At 37.2% G+C, this 25,069-nt stretch overlaps 2 protein-coding genes, 1 long non-coding RNA gene and 1 pseudogene across 3 annotated transcripts in view; 2 read left to right on the plus strand and 2 right to left on the minus strand.

The window, feature by feature from the left end:
- The window catches only part of LOC131323962 (pentatricopeptide repeat-containing protein At4g31850, chloroplastic-like), a 29,990-nt gene extending 15,557 nt beyond the window's left edge, over positions 1-14,433 (minus strand). Inside the window, exons 1-6 of the mRNA XM_058355796.1 lie at positions 13,246-14,433; positions 12,002-12,119; positions 10,347-10,514; positions 9,534-9,601; positions 7,532-7,676; positions 2,109-4,036 (exon numbers count right to left, since the gene is read on the minus strand). Coding sequence (XP_058211779.1) covers positions 2,109-4,036; positions 7,532-7,676; positions 9,534-9,601; positions 10,347-10,514; positions 12,002-12,119; positions 13,246-14,396 — 3,578 coding nt within the window. The 5' untranslated portion in view covers positions 14,397-14,433. The remainder of the gene's footprint in view (positions 1-2,108; positions 4,037-7,531; positions 7,677-9,533; positions 9,602-10,346; positions 10,515-12,001; positions 12,120-13,245) is intronic.
- The window catches only part of LOC131324102 (putative pentatricopeptide repeat-containing protein At1g12700, mitochondrial), a 50,558-nt pseudogene that overhangs the window by 9,375 nt on the left and 16,114 nt on the right, over positions 1-25,069 (minus strand).
- LOC131324119 (uncharacterized) lies at positions 10,483-10,986 on the plus strand. Its single transcript, XR_009199234.1, has 2 exons — positions 10,483-10,611; positions 10,854-10,986. It is a non-coding gene; the product is annotated as an uncharacterized LOC131324119 (long non-coding RNA).
- LOC131324108 (1-aminocyclopropane-1-carboxylate oxidase homolog 11-like) lies at positions 19,987-22,297 on the plus strand. Its single transcript, XM_058355934.1, has 3 exons — positions 19,987-20,600; positions 21,600-21,921; positions 22,006-22,297. Exons 1-3 carry the CDS (start codon positions 20,056-20,058, stop codon positions 22,249-22,251), a joined length of 1,113 nt encoding a protein of 370 aa, XP_058211917.1. The 5' UTR covers positions 19,987-20,055; the 3' UTR covers positions 22,252-22,297.

The following is a 25,069-nucleotide window of genomic DNA, read 5'->3' on the forward strand; positions in this document are numbered from 1 at the left end:
AATATGCAATCTTTTTTGATAAATTTCAATTATTTCTATAAAATAATACTCCCTTCGTCCTTTTTTTTGTGTCCAGTATTCCATTTTGAGCTATCCCTTAATAAGTGTCCATTTTGTAAAGTTTGGGAGGTAAAAGTTGGTGTATTGTCTATTTTGTCCCTAAAAGTAGATTTTATTTTGAAAAGTTAGCGAGTAAAAGTGTAATGATGATATGTAAGTAAGGAAAGTGGAGAAAAAAGTTGATATGAAAGGTGTAATGATGATGTCTTTTTAATAAGTTAGAGTTACGAAGCAGGACACTTAAAAAAGGACGGAGGGAGTATTTTATAAAACATCAAAAACAATATATATTGAGAGATATAGTCCATTAAAAATTGCACGAATTTGGGACGAAGGGAGTATAAAAATGAGGCATTTTCAATTTAAAAAAAAAATTTGGGCATACAAAAATAGTAGCATTTACATCTGTTCGATCGTACTTTCTAATAAGGTTGCCATCAAATTGAATAAATGTTTTCTAATATATAAACCTACGTTAATGTTAAAAAAGAAGTTTCCTTGATACAAAAATATACAACCCTTCCTTTTCCACTAGGGTATTGAGGTGTCCCGCAAGCGTCTACAGAGTGTCCCGAGAGTGCCCAAAATTATTCTAAGCACATCTCAAGAGTGTCCGCGTGAACATAATTAAAATTTCTAATTTCTAGGGCACTTAAACTTGCACTTAAACTTCGAATGTGGAGGTGTCAGTAGAGTTGGGATCTGACAAGCTTCCGACAGCGTAACTGACCTCTGACAAGGTATCCGTACTTCAAAAATGCTGCATAACACTCTAGCTTCAATTAAGAAGATACCAGTGAAACCAAATTTCCTTTAGAAGGAATAAACTCTGCGGACTTTAAGGCCAACACTTGAAACTAACTGAGCAATAAAATTTTGCAGACTTGAGGTCTTAGTGCTAGAAACTTTATCCTTCCCTATCCATTTCATTCAGTAATAGCATGCACAAATTGTACAACAATAGAATGACAAGGAAATACTAGAGTCCATCAAAACTAAAAACAAAATGAACAGTTGTAAGTCACCAGGTAGTTAAAACTGAGGACTGAGCAACTTCAGACGCTTTAGAAATAATCGAAACGGCCTTCGATGACAGAAGCAACATGACTTAAATGCTACTGCAACCCACCACTGAGTCAATCAACAAGACAAAACGTAACAGAATCAACACGAGCAGCATTATTATGGATGGATCTATCCTTCCAATTTGAGACTTACTTCTGGCACAATGCCTTCATCTAGCACCAAAGAACTAGAATGCGAAAAGCAGCGGCTCCCAAACATCCTGTTAAAATAGGGCTATGGCTTTTGGGCTTTCGTAGGGACCAATTCAATCACGGCTTTCCAAATGGATGAAGTGAACTCACAATTATGATACAAGGCCACACTTTATAGGAGATACCACTCATTGCAAATTCTTCATGGACTCAAATATCGTCAAACTAAGAAAGAAATGTCATTCACGAGTGAAATATAAAATAGGAAAATTTATAGATAACTGTAATTTTTCTTCATTTCCCCCTTCCTTTTATAATGTTCATTCCCCTTCAAAATGCGGAAAGCACTGACTATCATAATTTTCAAACACTAAATTAAATCTCTCCCTTGCAATCACAGCGTACAACATTTGTTGAGTGAGAAATGCCAATGTTGTAAAACCAAATATTGAAATGAATAATGGAATTACTGAAGCACAAGAAGAGGATGTTAGAACTCATACTAGTAGAAGGAGAAAAGATCAAAAATATTGCCAAGGGAGGAAGATAAGAGTACGTAAGAATCTACAACATGTGGTAATGCTAAGAAAAAAAGAATTAATGCCACCGCAAATCATGGTACACTAAGCAATTTAAAGGCATTCAGAGAGTAATTGAAGACTGGAAGAGTTAAGGGGACATATGTTGGGACAGTGTATTCTACCTTTCCAAAGGAAAAAAAGTGGCTACAACCGCAAATTCCTATTCAGTATACCACTTATATATATAGGCACAAAGACGAGAGTTACGCTCAATGATAGCCTACAGACTTTGGCGTAAAACTAGATTTACCTTCCTAGCTCCACGTCTATCATAGGCATGAACTTTGTTATCACTTCTTGGAGAGCAAGATCATATCCCTGATTTGAGATTAAATCCCTAATCATGTGAAAAGTAGATGCATGGGGTGAAATACGCCTTCCAACCATTTCCTCAAAAAGTACCATCGCCTCATGTAATTTCTGTAGTTCAACAAAACCTTGGATGATAGCGTTGTAAGTGTCACTACCAGGTAATACACCATTCTGCTCCATTTTCACTAACAACTCTTTAGCTTCATCCAGAAACCCTTGTTTACAAAGACCACGTATCATGATATTATATGTAATGAAATTAGGTTGTAATCCCTTGGAAGAAAGTTTAATGAAAAGATCCCTTGCATTATCAAGGTCTTTATTCTTGCAAAATGCATCAATGAGGATATTGTACATAGCAACATTGAGACCTAAACCTTTGTTTTCAATCATGTGAAATAATGACAATGCTTCAACTATATGCCCGGTCTTGCAAAGCCCGCGCAACAACCTACCATAAGTTTTACTGTCGGGAGTTAGGCCTGCAAGTTCCATCGCATTGAGAAGTTCTCGACCAACTGTAAATCGACCAAACCGAAAGATACCTGTGAAGATAGTGGTAAACGTTGCAAGGTTAGGCTTCAAACCCCTTTGAGGCATTTCTCGAAAGAGATCGATGGCCTTGTCTATTTTCATATTATCGCAACACCCCCTGATTAAAATGGTGTAGCTATGAACATTCGGTTGAATGCCCCTATCCACCATGGTATTCAACACTCTCATGGCCTCATCCATCTGGCCTTGCAAACAATATCCATTCATTAAAGAACTGTACGTGATTACATTAGGATGCACACCTCTTTCAATCAAGCCTTTAATTACTTCCTCTGCCTCTTTTGCCTTCCCCTCTTTGGTAAGTGCATCGACCAAGACACTGTATGTAATGATGTCTGGAGAAATACCAATATCCGATATTTCTCCTAACATTCTTGTAGCCTCCTTCCACTGGCCACAACTACATAAGCCGTGAATCAAAGAGGTATAAGTAACAACATTTGGGTGAACCCCTCTCTCTTCCAAAGCGGTATAAGTAGCCACATATGGTTTCATTTCTCCTTTGTTGACTAATTTCTGGAATAACTCAATGGCCTCAGTAACTTTATGTTGTGCAATAAGTCCATTTAACAGGGTGTTGAAGGTAACTGCATCAGGTGTATAACCATATTTGAAGATACTGCCTAAAAGAGAGAACCCAAAGCCAACTCGATTCATGCGACAGTAACAGTTAATTGCAATGTTGAAGGTATACAAATCTAGCTCAATGTCTTGTAACTGCAACTTGTTGAAATGAGAAAGAGCCTCAGCAGCTTTATCTTGTGCAATAAGTCCTTTTAACAGGGTGCTGAAGATAACTACATCAGGCGTGTAACCGCGTTTGAAGATGGTGCCTAAAAGAGAGAGCCCAAAGCCAACTCGATTCACGCAACAGTAGCAGTTAATTGCGATGCTGAATGTGTACAAATCTAGCTCCATGTCTTTTAATTGCAACTCGTTGAAATGATAAAGAGCCGTGCCGTACTTACCAGACTTCGTAATATTCGCCAACGCCTTATTGATTTTGAAAATGGTTGGAACATCTTGCAAGCGCAGATTCCCCGACCTGGGTTTCTGTTTCCCTAATCTTTTTCTTTCGAAAATAGGTTGGCGTTTCGCTTGGCTGATGATGGTCGAAGGAGTAGAACTAGGGTTTATAGTGTTGGAATGAGAATGAAGCGCAAAAGATGAATGGTGGGGTGGAGAGGGAAGATTATTACCTCCTCGGTAAGTAGCAGCATCCATGGGAATGATTATTGTAAAAGCACCAATCTGAGCCATCGTCTCCGCCCCAGACTCCCCACTCTCTCTCTCTCTCTCTCTCTCTCTCTCTCAGTACGTCGGCCTGTGAAAGAAACGGTATACTCCGTATAATAGTAGTGCCATTGCCCGTTCCAGAACCGAAATAAAAATTTATTTTTTGTCTAATAATAAGATGTGTTTCACAAAATGGTGAATAAATACTTATTTTTTAAATAAATACTTATTTTTTAAATAAATAATTTCAAACTCAAAAATCATGTGTTTACGCAAATAATTTTTCTATCATCTTGTTTGATAGATCTCATTGAAGATCTTTAATATGGTGCAAAAAAAATTGAAAAATTATTTTTCATTTATATTATTTTTAAGTTTGAAAATGTAAAAATAAGCTGCTTATTTGGGTTTTGTGGAATAAAGCACCAAAATAAGTACTTATAAAATAAGAAGGTTTCTGGAACGGACTCTTAGGCTCCATTACGGAAACAAAATAAGAACTTATTTTTTGTGTAATACAAAGGTTTGTTCCGGAAAATAAGAAGGGTGATACTTATTTTGGAAGAATTTGTATAGGTACCGACCTGCCGGGGAGGGAAATCATACCCGTGGCCGCGCCGGGCCGTCTCCGGCCACCGGACGAGCTGATCCAAACCGTCCAAAAATTCTATAAAAAAAAAAAACCAAGGGGGCCGTCGTAGGAATCAACTGCATCCGAGGTGTGTAGGCTGCTTGATCCGAGCACCCAATTTCCATGTAGGGTGCTTGATCATATATACACGGAAAAGGGGTGCTCGGATCAAGCACCCTACACACCTCGGATGTCGTTGATTCCCGAGTAGGCCCCCTCGGTTTTTTTTTTTAGAATTTTTGGACGGCTTGGATCGGCCGTCCGGTGGCCGGAGACGGCCCAACGCAACTGCCAGTACGATTTCCCTCCGCCAGCGCCCATTATCATAGCAACAGTCTTATTTTTTGTATAAGGCAACTTCAAGCTCAAAAATCATGTGTTTACGCAAATAATTTTCCTACCACTATGGATCTTGTTTGATAGATCTCATTGAGATTTTTAATACGGTGCAAAAAAATTGAATTTTTTTTTTCATTTACATTATTTTTGAGTTTGAAAATGTGGAAGGAACTTTTTATTTGAATTTTGTGGAATGGACCTTCTTATTCAAAGGCAAAATAAGTACTTATTTTTTAAGAAAATTTCCGGAACGGAGCCTTACTTATTTAACCGGAACCTCGCGTTTTCAAAATGTCTAATTATTCGGTGGTTTACACCTAAAGTTAGGGTGCCAGTCACAACTTAACTTATCCGCGTCACATTTTTGTGAGGCATTAAGCCTAGTTACACTTAACTTTTTTTTTTCATTTACTTATCTCCCAAACTATACACCTTTTTTTTTACTTAGTTCATAAATTATCAATTTGACGATTTCATCCTCTCAACTATTATACCGCTACCTACTAAGTCCAATCAGAAAGTCTACACACACAGACAATCTGTGCACAAATTGTGCACAGATTTTCATGTGGGACCCACCACAGGTCCCACACAAATGATCCAAGTCGTTCATTAAATGTAAAACATTTTTTTAAGGGTTCTCAAAAAATTCAGCTCAATCCGATATCTATAAATGCTCAATTCAATTTTCGATCTTTTCATTCAGATTTAAGAATAATGAAAAGCTAGACGATTGGATCGAGCATCTATAGGTATCAAATTGAGCTAATTTTTTTTCGGGAAACCTCAAAAATTTGTTTTACATTTAATGAACGACTCGGATTATTTGTGTAAGACCTGTGGTGGGACCCACAACGAAATCTGTGCACAGACTGCTGTGTGTGTAGCAAAGCTCAAGTCCAATAGATAACGAAAGTTAGGAATTTAGACGAAAAATGTCATGTAATGCCTGTTTGGGACCCTGTAGAGTAGATACTTGATTATGAGAGCCTTAGATAAAAATTAATTATGACCCTTTAGGATAAAATAATCAGAAAATTAAATAAGATTTTCGCATCTGTTTCAACAGATTGAAAATTGAAACACTTAATTTTGTTACCATATTTTTTAGTATATAAACCTTCTAAAAAAATTAAGTGCTCAAATTTTCAATCCGTTTAGAACGATGCGAAAATCTTATTTTTCTAATCATATTATTCTAAAGAATCATGATTATTTTTTATCTCTGGAGCTATCATAATGAAGTATCTGTTTTTTATTTGGGACCCTTTAGAGTAGATTTTTGATCATGAGAGCTCTAGAAAGAAAAATTAATTATAACCTTTTAGCATAAAATGATCAGAAGAATAAGATCTTCATACCGGTTCACATGGATTGAAAATTAGAGCGCTTAATTTTTAACCATATTTTTAATATATAAACAGTCTAAATTCTACTCCCTCCATCCCCTTTTAAGTGTCCTGTTTCGTAATTCCAACTTATTAAAAAGACATCATCATTACACCTTTCACATCAACTTTTACCCCAACTTTCTCTCCTTACCCTCTATGAAAACATTATAATTATATTTTTACTCACTAATTTTTCAAATTGGAATATACTTTTAGGGGCAAAATGGTGAATTCACTAACTTTTCTCACTAACTTTACAAAATGGACACTTATTAAGGGACAGCCCAAAATGAAATACTGGACTCTAAAAAAAGGACGGAGAGAGTATATAAAGAACTCTGTCTTTTTTTAAAAAAAATGTATGTGTTAGTCCCTATAAAATGACACATAATATACTAATATATGAACTTTGTAAAAAAATTAGGATGTTAGTTTAGACTGACATTTGTTTTGGCTTAACTTGACATTGAGATCGCGTCTTGAAAACGGGAGGTTGGCATACTTTGACATCGTCGTTTGGTTTCCCTTGATCTTAAAGATCACGTCTTTAATCCTGATAGAAACTCATGGGTAGAACTCATTCCTATAACCCGGCTCAAAAGGGAAGGGTGTCCAAGAGCTTGTACACAAGGTCAAGCCCATACCTAGGGGATATTGGATCTTAGGATTGTAATATACCACCACGCTCTACAAACAACGTCCTCGGCGGTCTACTCTATCGACATTGACCTGATGGTAGCCCTTTCTCTTCTTCATTTTTTCAGCTCTACTCACCTATCAATATTCAATACTTTAAGACTCTATTTGGTTTGGGTTTTGACAGAGGCTTTTGGAAATGACTCGAATGAGTCAAGGCGGAAAGATAGAGAAAATTTAGTAGGAATCGTGCGCAGAAGTTTTGAGATCCGAACGAACAAGCCTATGACCGCATACTAATGATAGAAACTCATTAGTGGGAGCTGTGCGCAGAAGTTTTAATTGAGCCTATAAGTCACTCCCTTCTGCGGTTTGAATTGCAACGAGGTAGCTAGCTCTCATACAAATGATAGAAACTCATTGGTAGAACTCATCCTTGAAAACTAGTTTACAAGGGGAGGATACCCAGAAACTTATATACACAAGGCCAAGCTCATACTTAAGCGATATGGGTTGTGATAGGATCGTAACAAAAAACGGGGCGTTCAACTACACCGAAGTCGTTAGTGTTACCTTGTACTTAAGATCGCAACTTGAAAACGGGAGGTTGGTTGACACCGGCGTCGTTTGGACTTCCAAACCTTTGATTTGTCCAAGACCTTCTTCGAAGAAGGATTTGGACCGGACTATTTGCAACCACAAATTTTCTGAACGTAGTCTGTTTTCATATGCAAATGAAATGTGTACCATAGTATAAACATGCTACATTGAGGAAATTTGTGATTGCAAATAGTCGGTCCCAAGGATTTTTTGCAAAGGAAATGACGATGAACCGTTGTTTTGACCTTCTTCGATATCCCACCTTCACCACAAAGGCCGTCGTGTTAAATAGTGTCAAATGAAAACTTATAAGGGTAACAATTTCTAACATAACAATTATTTTATTATTATAAATAAAATCTATGTATAGAAATATAAGAAGGTGGACCTTCTTCCCATCAAAAGAAATGGGATTATCGTGTCCTAAATAAAAATTAACCAAATTTACCTAATGTAGAGGCAATCAAGAAAGCCGCATAAGTGAATATATAACCTACAGAAAAGTGAGCTAATCCAACCAATCTTGCTTGCGCTGCCCTACCTATATCAATCATCATATCGGTCCCTAGGCCCCATTGCTGGAAAGGCTCGGCTTCAAAACCCTACAAGGAGCTTCCGCCTCATACGGCTCCTCTAGGGATGGAGGTAGGCCCAACCTTGATGTACATGAGATTGTGTAGCACCATAATGAGGTCTTACATTAATGTTTAATTTACTTAAAATATTATTTTAAGCGTCCCAACAAAAAATCAACTCATTCTACATTTGTTCAACTTTTGCTGCTCCAAATTCCAAAATTTGCGAACAAGCCATTTTATATGTACATTTGATAAAAATAGCTGGAACTATGAATATATACGTTGGTCAGTGAGCAAGTTGGCTTTAACTCTAAATAAATGGGTCGATTGGGCAGGATAACAATAGTCTAGCTAATTGGGTTGTAAATGGGTTAATGAAATGATTACGACTTAACCAATTTACAACCCGCCCAAATCCACCCAAACTCCGTGGGTGCAATAATTCGGAGCGGAATTAAATCTCAGTAGCATAATTAGTCTCACAAGACATTGAATTTTCATATATACAAAGCATGCGAAATTTAGCAAATTTTGATATGCATCTTTAATTGTTGGCTCGGAAATGGTGGAGAGAGACATGGCAAGAGACCTCTGGAGAGAACTTGGAGCCCTCAAAAGAGGCCAAAGAAATTAGGTATTTGGAACCAAAGCAAAGCAACAGAATTGCTTCCACTTGAACTGGTGTTTAACAAGCTTCTGGAATGCCAGTCAATGTCTTACAACAATCTTCTTCCCGATGGCAATCAGAAATAAGTGACGTTCGCACAGCTTGCAAAGGAAACAGTCCATAGCAGACTACAATACAAATGCACCCACGGCATAGCCTGACTCCTTCCAAAATCGAATTATACCACAAAGAGGGAACCTTGATCAGACCATAACACAACACAATCAACAGATCACACCATAGGTGTTCATCGATGCACCAAATATTGCCAAAAGAGAGATGAAAAGTCTAGGTAAAGAGAAAAAATACTACCTTCCATGTTTAAGCTTCAATTTGATTGGACCAGAGCCCCTTTTCTGAAGATTTCGATTAGACAGAAAACATAGAAAAGCAGATTAACAAGAACAGCAATTTTAAGAGAGTTGACAAACAGCTTCAGTGTTGTCATAACCTACTTGGCAAACAGCTTCTCCCAAAGAATTTCCCAATTAGCAATTTTGCATGTTTCAAGAGCAAGATATTCAATTTGCGAGGATAGTTATTTCTTGAGTGTTTTCACAAGTCATAACCTACTTGGCAAGATTAAAGACATTTCATAATTAAAATATGCACAATAAGTTGAATGAGTAGATCTTTGTCTTAACAAAGGACTAATACAGGGGAGTTTCATAACCTGGTTAGCGATTGCATTTTTTAGAGAAACTTTGGGAATAAACAGTAAATCCAATACTTCCAAAGAGTTATACTACTTTCGAGTTCAGGGAATGAATCAAACTTGCCAACTGATGGCAGAGTCAGCTGAAACAAATTCAACCGAAGAATACGGAAGAAAAGTATAGTGACATAACCGACCAGAACCGTCAACAACCACCATTTAAGTGAGTACTCAACTATCTCTACTAAAAAAAATCTTTGGAAATAAAAGATCCTGAAGAAGCTGCGCTTCTTCCTCGAGCTGTTTAATGTGGCCTTATAAAGCAAATTCGAATAAACTAATAAGTAGAGCGATTCTGCAAACCTAGCAAAGGAGAAATAGATTATCTAAGGACTCAGCAAAGCTATAAATCCTGGAAGACACAACAGTTTCCTATGTTATGTTTCACAATATAAGCAAATTTTGAGGGAAAAGCACTATCCTTGAACCACAAACACATGGACGGAACAAACAAAACATACATTACCAGTGGCCTCAACAGAGCAGCCATACTTTTGCAAAATTCTTGGGGAAGAAAATACTAATTAATATAGGAGACATGGCAGTGGTGTAATACTATAATTAAACACATACAATGCAGTATCAAGTTCTTTCTTCTTGAAGAATACATCAAGGAGGATATTGTAATTAACAGTATCGAGAGATCTGAACCTTTGTTTTCCATCATGAGAAATAAGAACAATGCTTCATCAAAATGCCCAGTTTGCAAAGGCGACCACAACTATTTCTATTGGGAGTTACGCCCAAGTATCATCTCCTTCAGAAGTTCAATTACTTCTCTTACCTTCCCTTGCTTGCTAAGTGCATCTATCATATTGTTGATTGTACAGGACAGATACCAATATCCAACATTTCTCCAAACATTCTTGCAGCCTCCTTAACCCAGCCAGACTTACACAAGCCATCAGTCAGACATCCACCAGTAACAGCATCTGGGTTAATGCCTTTCTCTTTCATTTCAGACAAAAAGTTCAAAGCATCATCCACCATTCCATCCTCGCAAAGAAAGGTGAATGATCATGTTATACATTTTTGTGTTAGGTCAATAACCTCCCTCATCCATTATCCTAAGCCACCTCGTAGCCATTCCAGTGTTTCCCTGTTTGCAAAGCCAACTAATAATAATTTCAAACATAAACTCATCGGGCTCAATTTCTCCCTTTCTCACTAATTCATCGAATAGCTCGACTGCTTCAGTAGTTTATCAACTTTATCTTCGAAAATAAGTATCAGGGTGTTGAAGGTAGATACATCAGGTGCAGAACTAGGGTTTCCAGAGTGAGAATGTGCACGAAAGGAATGAATCTGACAAGGGCGTGGAGGTAGAGAGAGAAGAATACCTTTTGGGAAAGTAGAAGAACCCATGGGAGCGATTACAGAAAAGACACCAATTGTCTCCATCCTCTTTCTTCCCAGTGGAATCTCTCTACTTTGTTTCCAGTTTCTAAGACACAAACTGAAGAATTTCCGAAGCTTTCACCAGAGTACTGAGGCGACCCGCAAAGGTCTATAGAGTGTCCCGAGAGTGCCCAAAAGTATTCTAAGCATGTCTCAAGAGTGTCAGCGTGAAAAAAATTAAAATTTCTAGGGCACTTAAACTTCGAATGTGGAGAGTGCCAGCAGAGTTGGGGTCTGACAAGCTTCTGACAGCGTAGCTGACCTCTGACAAGGTGTCTTTACTTCATAGATGCTGCATAATACTCTAGCTTCAATTAAGAAGATACTAGTGAAATCAAATTTCCTTTAGAAGGAATAACTCTGCAGACTTTAAGGCAAAACACTTGAAACTAACTGAGCAGCAAAATTTTGCAGACTTGAGGTCTTACCGCTAGAAAATTTATCCTTCCCTATCCATTTCAGTAATAGCATGCACAAATTGTACATCAATAGAATGACATGGAAATACTACAGTTCATCAAAACTTAAAGCGAAATGAACAGTTGTAAAGTCACCGGGTAGTTAAAACTGAGGACTGAGCAAGTTCAGCACTTTAGAAATAATAATTGAAACGACTTTCAATGACAGAAGCAACATGACTTAAATGTTACTGCAGCCCACCACTGAATCAATCAACAAGACTAAACGTAACAGAATCAAAATGGGTAGCACTATTATGGATGGATCTATCCTTCAAATTTGAGAAATGCTTCTGACACAATGTATTCTTCATCTAGCTCCCAAAGAACTAGAATGCGAAAATACACAATGCGAAAAGCAGAGGCTCCCAAACATCCCCTTAAAATAGTACTCCCTCCGTCCCAAATTGCTTGCCCCTTTTGGGGAAGCTAAATATTAAGAGGACAAGCAACGATAGTAACAAATTCAAATTGTGAGGGCATGACTTTACTACATTGCCCTTGCGTTCTATCTTTTCAACACAATGATGACTACTTTATAGGGACAATTTTGGAAAACTAAAAGCTTTTTTAAGTTCGACTTTTGAAAGGGACTAACATTTTGGGACATCCAAAACAGGAAAGGACCAGCAATTTGGGAGGGATGGAGTATTGGTCATAAGGCTGTGGCTTTTGGGCTTTCGTAGGGACCAATTCAATCACTGCTTTTCCCATCAAAACAATTCTTCTGCCCTTTCCATTCTTCCTATAGAGTACCATAAAGGAGATAGACGACAAATAAGCATTCCTCTGGATTGGAAAAAATGTAAAGAACTCTGGAGAAAAATATTTGAACGGGAGACTTTTTGAACTTTTAGAAGTGAAGGAGGGCAAAGAATTGAAGAAACTAAAAGAACGGAATAAAGCACCGACATTCAGCACATTTGATACACCAGTAAAAACATAGCCTTCCAAATGGATGAAGTGAACTCACAATTATGATACATGGCCACACCTTATAGGGGATTCCACTCATTGCAAATTCTTCATGGACTTCAAAGATCGTCAAACTAAGAAAGAAAACCCATGAGTGAAATATAAAATATGAAATTTTACAGATGTCAAAGCTCCAACTCAAAACCAATTGGCAATGAGTGGAGAGGCCGTTTACGCTCATATACTTGTTTCGGAGGTTATAATTTACCAATTTGGGACAAACTCTAACAATATATACTGTTATTTTTCTTCATTTTCCCCTTCCTTTTTCTTTATAATGTTCATTCCCCTTCAAAATGCTGAAAGAAATTACTGTAATTATTTTTAACTAATAGACGCTATGATAAATCTCTCCCTTGCAATCACAGCTTACAACATTTGTTGTGAGAGAAATGCGGATGTGTTACAACCAAATATTGAAATGAATAATGGACCAGAAGAGGATGTTAGAACTCATACTAGTGTCTAGTAGATGGAGAAAGGATCAAATAATTTTGCCAGGGGAGGAAGATAAGAGTACATAAGAATCTACAACATGTGGTAATGCTAAGAAAAAAAGAATAAATGCCACCAAAAATTGTAGTACATGAAGCAATTTAGAGGCATTCAGAGAGTAATTGAAGAGTGGAAGAGTTTAGAGGCATTCAGAGAGTAATTGAAGAGTGGAAGAGTTAAGGAGTCATATGTTGGAACATTGTATTCCACCTTTTCAAAGGTTCCAAAGGAAAAGAGAGAGGCTATGACCGCAAATTACTACTCAGTATACCACCTATATAACATATATATTAGGCACAAAGACGAGTTTTGCTCAATGATAGCCTACAAACTTTTGTGTAAAACTAGATTTTACCTTCACAGCTCCACATCTATCTCTCTGGCATGAACTTCGTTATCACTTCTTGGAGAGCAAGATCGTATCGAATCCCTGAGTTGAGATTAAATCCTTAACCATGCGAAAAGTAGAAGCATTGGGTGAATTACCCCTTCCAACCATTTCCTCGTAAAGTACCATAGCCTCATTGAACTTCTGTTGTTTAAATAAACCTTGGATGATAGCGTTGTAAGTGCCACTAACAGGCAATACACCATTCTGGTCCATTTTCACTAACAACTCTTTAGCTTCATCCAAAAACCCTTCTTTACAAAGACCGCGTATCATGACATCATATGCAATGAAATCAGGTTGTAACCCCTTGGAAGAAAGTTTAATAAAAAGATCCCTTGCACTTTCAAGGTTATTATTCTTGCAAAATGCATCAATCATGATATTGTAAAAAACAATATTGAGACGTAAACCTTTGTTTTCAATCATGTGAAATAATGACAATGCTTCATCTATATGCCCGGTCTTGCAAAGCCCGCTTAAGAACATAACATAAGTTCTACTCTCGGGAGTTAGGCCTGCAAGTTCCATTGCATTGAGAAGTTCTCGAGCAACTGTATATCTACCAAGCCGAGAGATACCTGTAAAGATAGTGGTAAAAGTTGCAAGGTTAGGCTTCAAACCTCTTTGAGGGATTTCTCGAAAGAGACTGATGGCCTCGTCTATTTTCATATTATCGCAATATCCCCTGATTAAAATGGTGTAGCTATGAACATTCAGTTGAATGCCCCTATCCGCCATGGTATTCAATACTCTCATGGCCTCATCCATCTGGCCTTGCAAACAATATCCATTCATTAAAGAAGTGTACGTGATTGCATTAGGATGCACACCACCTTTGCGAATCATGCTTTCAACTACTTCCTCTGCCTCTTTTACCTTCCCTTGCTTGCTAAGTGCATCAACCAAGACAGTGAGTGTAGGGGCATTTGGGGAGATACCAATATCCAACATTTGTCCCAACATTCTTGTAGCCTCCTTCCACTGGCCACAACTAAATAAGCCATGAATCAAAGAGGTATAAGTAACAAAATTCGGGTGAACCCCTTTCTCTTTCATTTCGTAAAAAAGGTTCAAAGCATCACCCAACATTCTATCCTTGCAATGACTGTCAATGATTGTGCTATACACTACTTTGTTAGGTTTACAACTTCCCTCTTCCATGATCCTGAGCCACCTAACAGCCGCTCCCGTATTTGTTCTCTTCAATTATTATTGCCTTTTAGTAATTTTGTGTGTGTGTGCGTGGGGGGATGTTTAGTTTTCTGAATTGGTAACGGATAGGTGAATTCTATTGTTTCCCTTGCTTTATTCTTTGCAAAAAAAAAAATATATTTACTTTCCTCGGGAAGTGTCCGCCTTTGGACGTGAAAAGAAAAGCAACAGAAAACAAAAAAAAAAAAAAAATCAATCTTAAAAACAAAACCCAGTAGAAGGATTAGAAAAAACATTGTTTACCCTCTCTCTTTTTTTTTTTTTGGGGGTTTCTTCCGTTGTTTACTCTTCTCAAATCTCAATTATCCTTCACCAAAAATATAAATAAAAAATCGTCGTCCATGAAACATTGTTTACCCTCTCTCTCTCTCTTTTTTTTTTTTTTGGGTTTCTTCCGTTGTTTACTCTTCTCAATTATCCTTCACCAAAAAAAATAATAAATAAAATTTCGTCCATGAAATTTTCTTGAAATTTCTACGAAATTATCCATACCATTCAGTGGTTTAACTTTTTGGGGAGTATACACCTTTGCACCAGAAAAAAGAAAATTCATTTTCTTGGATAGTAGTATCAACCTTTGAACACTTGACCCACTTATAAATTTCTCTTCCATTTTTCTTCGTTTTCCCATACATTTTACGCATTACATCTCTTCTCTCTCGTTTCAATTTTCTGCAACAAGTTTCTTCTCATAACCAAGTTTCTTCTCATCATTTTCGATTCGTATTATTTCATGTCATTTCATATTTGTGTCAATACGTTTATTAACTTAAATGTGTTATATAGCTGCATACTATCGAATCTGCTCATAATCATATCGTGTCCGAGTTGACACTGTTAATCCTTTAAGTTAAAAATCATTAAAAGTTACTAGAGGCCCATGCGATTGTGGGCAAGTCAAATTTAGAAATAAAAATTGCACAAATGTTTCCCACATATTGTTTGATCGAATCTTCACAATTTTTGGCAAAATAGAAGTTGGGCAAACGCAATGCATGTGCAAGGCAAAAAGGAGGGATTATAAAATTACGCCCGTTAAATGACAAATCTATTAAGATAAGAGAATGATTGTCACATGTCATCATTAATATATAAGAACTAAAAAGTGGGCAGAAGGCGGGATTATGAAATTGAGTCCATTAAATGACACTAGAGGCCGGGGCACACACGATGCGTACGCAAATTAAATTTTGACAAAATTTGTGAAAATTCAATCGAAAGTGAGAAGCATTTGTATCAAAGGAATAGTACAGTGGAATTTCATAAGCTGCTTAGCAATTGCATTTTAACAGAAAACTTTGGGACTGAAAACAGCAAATCGAATACTTTCAATGAGTTATAATGATGACTTTCAAATACAGGGGATGAATCAAACTTGGCAACTGACGGCAGAGATCCAGCCGAATGAAATCCAACCAATAAGAACAGAAAGTATAGTCGGATAACCGACGAGAAGTACCGTCAACAACCACCATTTTTAGTAAGTATTCAGCTATCTACTAACAAAAATCTTGGGATACAAAAGATTCTGAAGAAGCTGCACTTCTTCCTCGAGCTGTTTAATGTGTCCTTGTAAAGCAAATTCGAGTAAATTTATAAGTAGAGTAATTCTGGAAACCTATCAAAGGAGAAATAGATTATCTAAGGACTTAGTAAAGCTTTAAGTCCTGGAAGACACAACAGTTTCCTATCCTATGTTTCACAATATAAGCAAATTCTGAGCGAAAAAGTATCATCCTTGAACCACAAACACACGTTACCGGTGTCCCCAACAGAGCAGTCTTACTTTTGCAAAATTCTTGGGGAAGACAATACTAATTAATAAAGGAGACATGGCAGTGGTATAATATAATTGAAAAGCACGGACACTTTAATGAATTCTGGAGAATTCAGAGAAGATGCTTTATCTTAACATATAAAGAAATTTATACAATCTATTGACTTCCATGTCCAACCTTGGGCAAGAACTTCTTAATCACTTCTTGAAGAGCAGGGTCCTGTCTTTTAGTAGCAGAAAGGTCAACAATCAAGGAGAAAGTAGATTCATTGGGTCAAAAACCCCTACAAACCATTTCCTCAATCAAAACCGGAACCTCATAGAACTTCTGTTTTTCAAGAAAACCTCGGATGCATGACAGCATTGTAGGTGACACTATCAGGCAAGAAATCATCCATTCCATTTTCACATAACTCTTTAGCTTCATCAAGAAAGCCCTCTTCCCAAGGACATTGTTACGGCCTAGATTTTATCTATTTATTTAATTAATTACATTGCTATTTATTAATTGGGTGTTATGGTCGGATCCTAATTAGTTATCTTATGTGCGCTACGGGTATTGTTGGCACGATTGTAATATTTGGGGTATGAGATTGATTTTGGGTGAAATAGTGGTACCAATTAATAATTTAATAAATTGTATAGGGGGCAGCATTAGTAGTGGGTGGTTTTTAAGAGTAATACTTAAAGATATATGTTTATACGCTGAGTAGGGTTCTATATTGGAGCTAAACGTTCTGAGAAGAAAAAAAAAGAGAGAAGAACGAAGAGCCGCAGTCGAGGGTTCGCTTAGTGGAAGATTTGCCAAGGTGGTTTGCTCCTCTTCCTTCTCGTTCTCTTTTCCTTTCCATGTTACAGTAGTTTAGAGCTAGGAAACATCTTGGATTTATTAGTGGTGTAGTTCAGTGGGGTTAATATATAAAGGAAAAAAAAAAAGATTTTGTTTGCAGCTTTACAAAGTTCTCTAGCACCGATTGTGAAACTTTGGGTTCCTGTATGAATGTATGGGTATAGTTTGGAGATTGGTGGCAGTAGGAATGAATTAGTTGGACGTAGGTTAGAGATTTGGGTTCCGGTATTGTCTCGCTTTAGGTTGATCTAATCTTAAGTTTGATTAGGTATTATTTTTGGGGGTCAGCTCATCATTTCTTTAGGTAATATTATATTTGGAACAGTTGGTGATAATAGTGCTACATGATTCTTTGCTCAGGTTAGACTCGTTTCGTGTTGTTCGTTTGCATTAGCTTTGGACCCAAGTGAGTAGTTAAGCATGTTACGTACTTGCGAACTTTCCCGTATCCCCGTAGCTTAGGTGCCTCACGTATGTGCTACCCGAGTACTACTTATTGTGATCTGATTTATATATCGCAAGCAACTGGTTAAAACCTGCGTCTTCTTACCGTCCAACAAATTCCTCTAATCCTTTTCCTTTTGGGATTTTGAATTTGGATTTGCAGATAATGAGTCTGGAAAGAAATAGAGTAATAATTGACCATAAAGGTAATAATTTAAGCTAAGGATAATAAGTAAAGAGAGAAATATGATAATGATTAGAGTACTAAATTCTATATACTTAACCAAACAAGGACTTATTCTGTTAAAGGTTTTGGATTTTGGATTTTTGATTTTAATCATTATCATTACTTTCATTTTTCTTTCTATCTCTCTCCAATTATTACCAATATTTTCAATAATTACTATCTTTCTCTCTACACTCATTATCTATAAATTTAAATTCAAAATTCCAAAATGAACAGGGTCATTGAACTTGCATTGCATAGCATGAAATTGTAAGATGAGTACCAAATCATACCAGCTCATACCAACCTGATATAATGTAATTGTAAGATGAGATTGTTATTTTTTAATTGCGAGCTATCTATAACCACAAGACCATTCTTTAAACACATGCGTACCACGCATAGCAAGTTGTAGCAAATAGTAGTAATATTGTTTCAACGTGCACGCACTATTCTGTCAGCCGTTTCACCCTAAAACAATACGGGTGTTACTTTTTAGTATCGCATTCCTTTGTGTGATACCTACTACTATAAGAATACCACCTTGCTGGTTTGCGATTGTTGGATCATGCAAAATTATTCAGATTAGTTAGAGTTGCTTTGAAATTTTTTTCGTTGTGGCGGGATAAATGAGAAAATATGCTTTTGCATTCACTTAATCTCAGCTTTGAAATTATTTTAAGCTATTTCCGTTCCCACCATCTTCGTGCAGGGGTTAGGCTTTCGACGATGTGTGAAATAGCCTCCAAACACCAACTTACTTAGTATTTCACTAAACTTTTGACGGGGTGAGATTGTTGGTGCCCCGTTGCCTGGGCGTTCGCGGATGAAGTTAAATTAATCAGATTAGTGAGAGTTGTTTCTAAAACATTTTGGCAAACATTAATTTGTTAATCCACTCAAACTGAAGGGTCTTATAAATAGGAGATTTCATCCAAGATTTGATTCTATGCCAACTCATGCAAGTATGCCAATCTTCTGCAATTTAGCAAAGTCCTTTTAAAAACCTATATAGAGGTCGATCATGCAAAGATCATTGGTGCAATGATTCCAATGATGCTATAAAGATCAGCATAAGATTTGGTCAGTATACCCTAGCAATCAATGCAAGATTTCTTTTAAGATTTGTTGACGGGCTTTTCAACCCCAACCTCATGCCAACTCAGTTTTGATTTGAGCATACCTCATCGAATCCATGTAAGATTGTCACTCAGGTTTTTGTAAAATCTTATATTACTGCCCTGACCCAACAGATTTTGTTTGGGGAGATTGATCCAAATCCATGCATGACTTTACCAAAGTACCCCCACACAAAAACCCAAATCGTAAATTGCAGCAAGGAAAACAGGACATAGAAGGAAAACATAGAAAGTCTAAAAACCCATTAAAGTAAAAAATAAATAACCACAATCTGGACACCCAAATTTGTGGGAGCCACCACCCAAAGCCTGCAAATCTACCATACCACCCTCCAAAACACAATCCAACCCGACACAATAACTGCATACATACAAGGGCATGTTTTGAACTTCACACAGATGGCTTCGTCGCTTACATGCTCTCCAAACAAGCCAATCCTCCTTTAAGAAGTCAAGGAGGGATAGGGATAGCATCTGTTTTAAGTTTAAAAATGGCGCGAGTCTATACATTTGCTAGCTAATGCTGGATGTCAAAGATTGATTCAAGTTTCGTGCTACTTACCACTCCTCAAGGCCAAGGACGTGGTTAATTCAAAAATATAGTACGTCTTTTGTAATGGACGATAATTTGGAAAGGAGGGAGTGTAACATTTGGGCCAAGCTCCCTGTGAAACAGTTTACGTCTCTCTATAAGGTTTGTGTTTCTTGTACTTCATCCTTATTATCAATGAATTTCTTTCTCTTCCTCAAGAAAAAAAAAAAAAACCCATAGAATATCGTGATAATATCGTAATCATGATTTGATTACGATATGATCATGATTTTTGTGATTACGATTTGATTGTAATTTGTCAATTAGGATTATTTTTTTTCTATAATTAGGTCTCTTCTCCTTGTATAAATAGGTGACCCGTTGTATAATTTATTCAATCAATTTAATACACATTTTCCATCTTCGTTTTATTCTAACAGCCCCAATACACGTTCAGAGCTTCTTGTCCAAGTAAAGTTGACTTTGATTCTAGTTTTATTTAATCCTTCAAATAGATAGATGAACTGTCAAGTTACCTTATTATTAAAACCGTGAGAAATTTTATTTTTCAGAAATGTGATTATAAAACAGAGGACTTCGACTACTCCTCCTCCATCTTCTCCTCTGAATTGAACAAAGAATGGATATCTCAGACACCAAATTATCCTACCCAGAAAGTGCTGGAGACCATTTTGACAGGGCAAAAGAGGTACAGGCTTTTGATGATTCGAAAGCCGGAGTCAAAGGGCTAATTGATGCCGGAGTGGTAAAAGTCCCAACGATATTCATTCGCCCGCAGGATGAACTGTCTGAGGATTTGAAAAGTCCACCGGTAGAGATGCAAGTGCCGGTCATTGATCTCGGGAGCATTGGAGAACATCATAGTCGGGAAAGAGTTGTGAACGAAGTCCAGCGTGCGTCGGAGGAGTGGGGATTCTTTCAAGTCGTCAACCACGGAATCCCGTTGAATGTGCTGGAGGAAATGATTGATGGAATAAGAATGTTTCACGAGGGCGATCCGGAGGTAAAGAGAGCGTTGTATTCGTGTGATCGGACGAAAAAAGTAAGATTTGAGAGTAACCGTAATTTGTACAGGTCAAAATATGTGAGTTGGAGGGACACCTTGACCATCTCTATGCCTGTTTCTGACCATCTTGACCCTGATGAAATTCCCAAAACCTGTAGGTATGTTGTTTCAGTCTTACTCCTTTTGAATGGCAAACTTTTTTGAATTAATTCTTGAAATTGTTACAAAGATTAAAAGGACAGTCTTCCTCCTTCAATTGTGTTTTATCTTTAGAATTAGTTGATGTGGATTTTTTTTTTTTGCTGCTACTATTATTAGTTGACATGTCTTGAAAAGCCTTTAGGTATCTCATCGAAAAATCCAGTGGTTGGCACAGGGGCAGTTACTTGATAATCAAAGACTTCGGGAGGTCTCTACACGGGGTCTGGGGTTTACTCCCCTCCGCGAATTATATCTTCTTGAGTAGGATGAGTCTAGACAGGATTTTCCCCGGCTTCCGTTGGATCCCCTCCTAATAGACTCTGGAAATTGATCCTCCGAAATACACTTAGGACTGGGCCATGTAATGCACCGAATAGTTTGATTGATATGATTGGCTCCTCAACCATTGTTGTCACTTCCGAATTAGGTTAATTTCTCTAATAATTCATAGGTTATCTAATGAATTGCATAATTTATCAGATGTCTAAGTTATTCTGTCTTCTTTCCTTTTTTATTGCAAGGGTAACCAATTAATCCAGGTGAATAGCGGGGAGGGTAATTAAATTTTTGGGAGAACGCATCCTGATTCCTCTATATATTATCAGGGAGCCCAATTAAGCCGGGACAAAGTCTCGTTTGGACTGACCCGATGCATGAATAGATAGCAAACAAGTGTGAGTCAAACCCATGCCAAAGGCTTCATGAGGCCTCAGGTTGTCATTTGACTACCACTTCTTCTTTCCTTTTTTCCATACAAAAGTGCAAAACATACTATTATGATCTGCCATTACTTTAAACCATCCGTCTATTCGGTATCGTAACAAAAGTAAACCAACCATTTGGTGTTCGGCGTATCGAAATTTGTATCGAGAACAGTTTTCACCTCAATTGATCTGAATTTTATTAGAGGAGAATCAATTCCAGTGTTGCGCGGTCTTACATAGTCATGTTGGCAGGGCTTCAACAATCGAGTATATCAAGCACGTTACCTACCTGGGACATACTCTATTTGAGTTGTTATCAGAGGCTCTTGGCCTTGCACTTGACCACTTAGCTGCCCTCGAGTGTGCTAGAAGCGGCACTTTCGTCTGCCATTATTATCCAGCATGCCCAGAGCCAGAGCTGACTTTAGGAACTGGCAAGCACTCAGATCCTGTCTTCGTCACTGTACTCCTACAAGACCAACTTGGAGGCCTCCAAGTCATGCATAAAAATCGATGGGTTAATGTTAAACCGATTCCCGGAGGTTTGGTAGTTAACATTGGGGATCTTCTCCAGGTTTGTCCTACTAATTACTACTATAACTCATCAACTATAATGAGATTTAGTCATTTTTCTGATTTTGTCCTTATTTTGACATAGATCATATCTAATGACAAGTTCAAGAGCGTTGATCATAGAGTGTTGGCAAACCGTGTTGGACCGAGAATTTCTGTGGCAAACTTTTTCACTGGGGTTTTTGCTCCTCCAAAAGTCTACGGCCCTATAAAAGAACTGATATCAGAAGAAAATCCTCCTATATACAGGGATTTTACGGTAAGCGATTACATTGGAAGTTTCTTATCGGGGCCGCTTGACAAGCCTGCGCTCGACTATTTGAAGAAATAACTCCAGTAGGAATTACAGGGATTGCGCTTCCACACGCCACATCATGTAGTACTTATATGAATAATGTTTCTGTACGGTTGTATTGTGATGACCTATGAATTGTTCCTTTCTACTACAGTAGTACTTTGTAATTCAAATTATATATCTGTCTTCTTGTTTTCTGGTACTTTATAAGGACAATAAAACTACCAATGCATGCATTCTATTGGTCTTCTAAAGGACTAGTTAAGATAGATTGGTGGGAGATTCCAGATGCTATTTTTGTGTAGAGGTTTATTTTCCTTGTTTGTAGACAGTTTTAGTGGATTAGTTTTGAAGGAAAAATTCAAAATATCCCCAAACTTTACACTCAATGTCTATTAGACTCCCAAACTTTCAAAAAAATTAATTTTACTCCCAAAGTTATCTTCCGTTTTTCAAATAGATCCTTTCTATCAAATTCAGTAAAATTGATAACAAAAATTGCTAACAGAGAAAACCCAATAGTTCAAGCTTGTACCCAAGAAACGCAGGCCAATAGTTCTCTAACTTCAAGACCCATATCCTTGATCAAGTAATCCATCTTCTCTTGCAGCAATCCATGATTGTATTGCAGTACCTGGGGATGCTTCTTACTCATGATCAAAATGTCATTGCAAGTCAGCCCATAGTTCAAATACAGCCCAATTACCTGCTGAAAATTCTTGCAGCTGATTCTGTTTTTTCAAATCCTTTGTTCTGTTTTTATACCCAATATTCACCAAAAATACCAACTTGTAAGCAAGGATCTTTTCAGAGGAAAGGATCAGAAATAGGGGAGCCTGATCGATCGATTGAGAGAGCTCTTAGCTCTAGAAACTTTATCCTTCCCTATCCATTTCAGTAATAGCAAGCACAAATTGTACATCAATAGAATGACAGGGAAATACTACAGTCCATCAAAACTAAAAGCAAAATGAACAGTTGTAAAGTCACCGGGTAGTTAAAACTGAGAACTGAGCAACTTCAGACGCTTTAGAAATAATCGAAACGGCCTTCGATGAAAGAAGCAACGACTTCAATGTTACTGCAACCCACCACTGGATCAATCAACAAGACTAGAATTACGGATGGATCTATCAACAAGACTAGAACAGTTGTAAATGTCATTATGGATGGATCTATCCTTCAAATTTGAGAATTACTTCTGACCCAAATGCATTCTTCATCTAGCTCTCCAAGAACTAAAACGCGAAAATACACAATGCCAAAAGCAGAGGCTCCCAAACATCCCCTTAAAAAGATTTTGTTTGCAGCTTTACAAAGTTCTCTAGCACCGATTGTGAAACTTTGGGTTCCTGTACGTATGAATGTATGGGTATAGTTTGGAGATTGGTGGCAGTAGGAATGAATTAATTGGACGTAGGTTAGAGATTTGGGTTCCGGTATTGTCCCGCTTTAGGTTGATCTAATCTTAAGTTTGATTAGGTATTATTTTTGGGGGCCAGCTCGTCATTTCTTTAGGTAATATTATATTTGGAACAGTTGGTGATAATAGTGCTACATGATTCTTTGCTCGGGTTAGACTCGTTTTGTGTTGTTCGTTTGCATTAGCTTTGGACCCAGGTGAGTGGTTAAACATGTTACGTACTTGCGAACTTCCCCGTATCCCCGTAGCTTAGGTGCCTCATGTATGTGCTACCCGAGTACTATTTATTGTGATCTGATTTATATATCGCAAGCAACTGGTTAAAACCTGCGTCTTCTTACTGTCCAACAAATTCCTCTAATTCTTTTCCTTTTGGGATTTTGAATTTGGATTTGCAGATAATGAGTCTGGAAAGAAATAGAGTAATAATTGACCATAAAGGTAATAATTTAAGCTAAGGATAATAAGTAAAGAGAGAAATAGGATAATGATTAGAGTACTAAATTCTATATACTTAACCAAACAAGGACTTATTCTGTTAAAGGTTTTGGATTTTGGATTTTAATCATTATCATTACTCTCATTTTTCTTTCTATCTCTCTCCAATTATTACCAATATTTTCAATAATTACTATCTTTCTCTTTACACTCATTATCTATAAATTTAAATTCAAAATTTCAAAATAAACAGGGTCATTGAACTCGCATTGCATACATACAAAAGCATTTTTTGAACTTAACACAGATGGCTTCGTTGCTTACATGATCTCAAAACAAGCCAATCCTCCTTTAGGAAGTCAAGGGGATTGCGTAGCATGAAATTGTAAGATGAGATTGTTATTTTTTAATTGCGAGCTATCTATAACCACAAGACCAGACCATTTTTTAAACACATGCGTGCCACGCATAGCAAGTTGTAGCAAATAGTAGTAATATTGTTTCAACGTGCACGCACTATTCTGTCAGCCGTTTCACCCTAAAACAATATGGATGTTACTTTTTAGTATCGCATTCTACTACTATAAGAATACCACCTTGCTGGTTTGCGATTGTTGGATCATGCAAAATTATTCAGATTAGTTAGAGTTGCTTTGAAATTTTTTTCGTTGTGGCGGGATAAAGGAGAAAATATGCTTTTGCATTCATTTAATCTCAGCTTTGAAATTATTTTAAGCTATTTCCATTCCCACCATCTTCGTGCAGGGGTTAGGCTTTCGACGATGTGTGAAATAGCCTCCAAACACCAACTTACTTAGTATTTCACTAAACTTTTGACGGGGTGAGATTGTTGGTGCCCCGTTGCCTGGGCGTTCGCGGATGAAGTTAAATTAATCAGATTAGTGAGAGTTGTTTCTAAAACATTTTGGCAAACATTAATTTGTTAATCCACTCAAACTGAAGGGTCTTATAAATAGGAGATTTCATCCAAGA

The sequence above is a fragment of the Rhododendron vialii genome, chromosome 4a (assembly GCF_030253575.1).
Source record: "Rhododendron vialii isolate Sample 1 chromosome 4a, ASM3025357v1".
In the NCBI taxonomy this organism is placed as follows: Eukaryota; Viridiplantae; Streptophyta; class Magnoliopsida; order Ericales; family Ericaceae; genus Rhododendron; species Rhododendron vialii.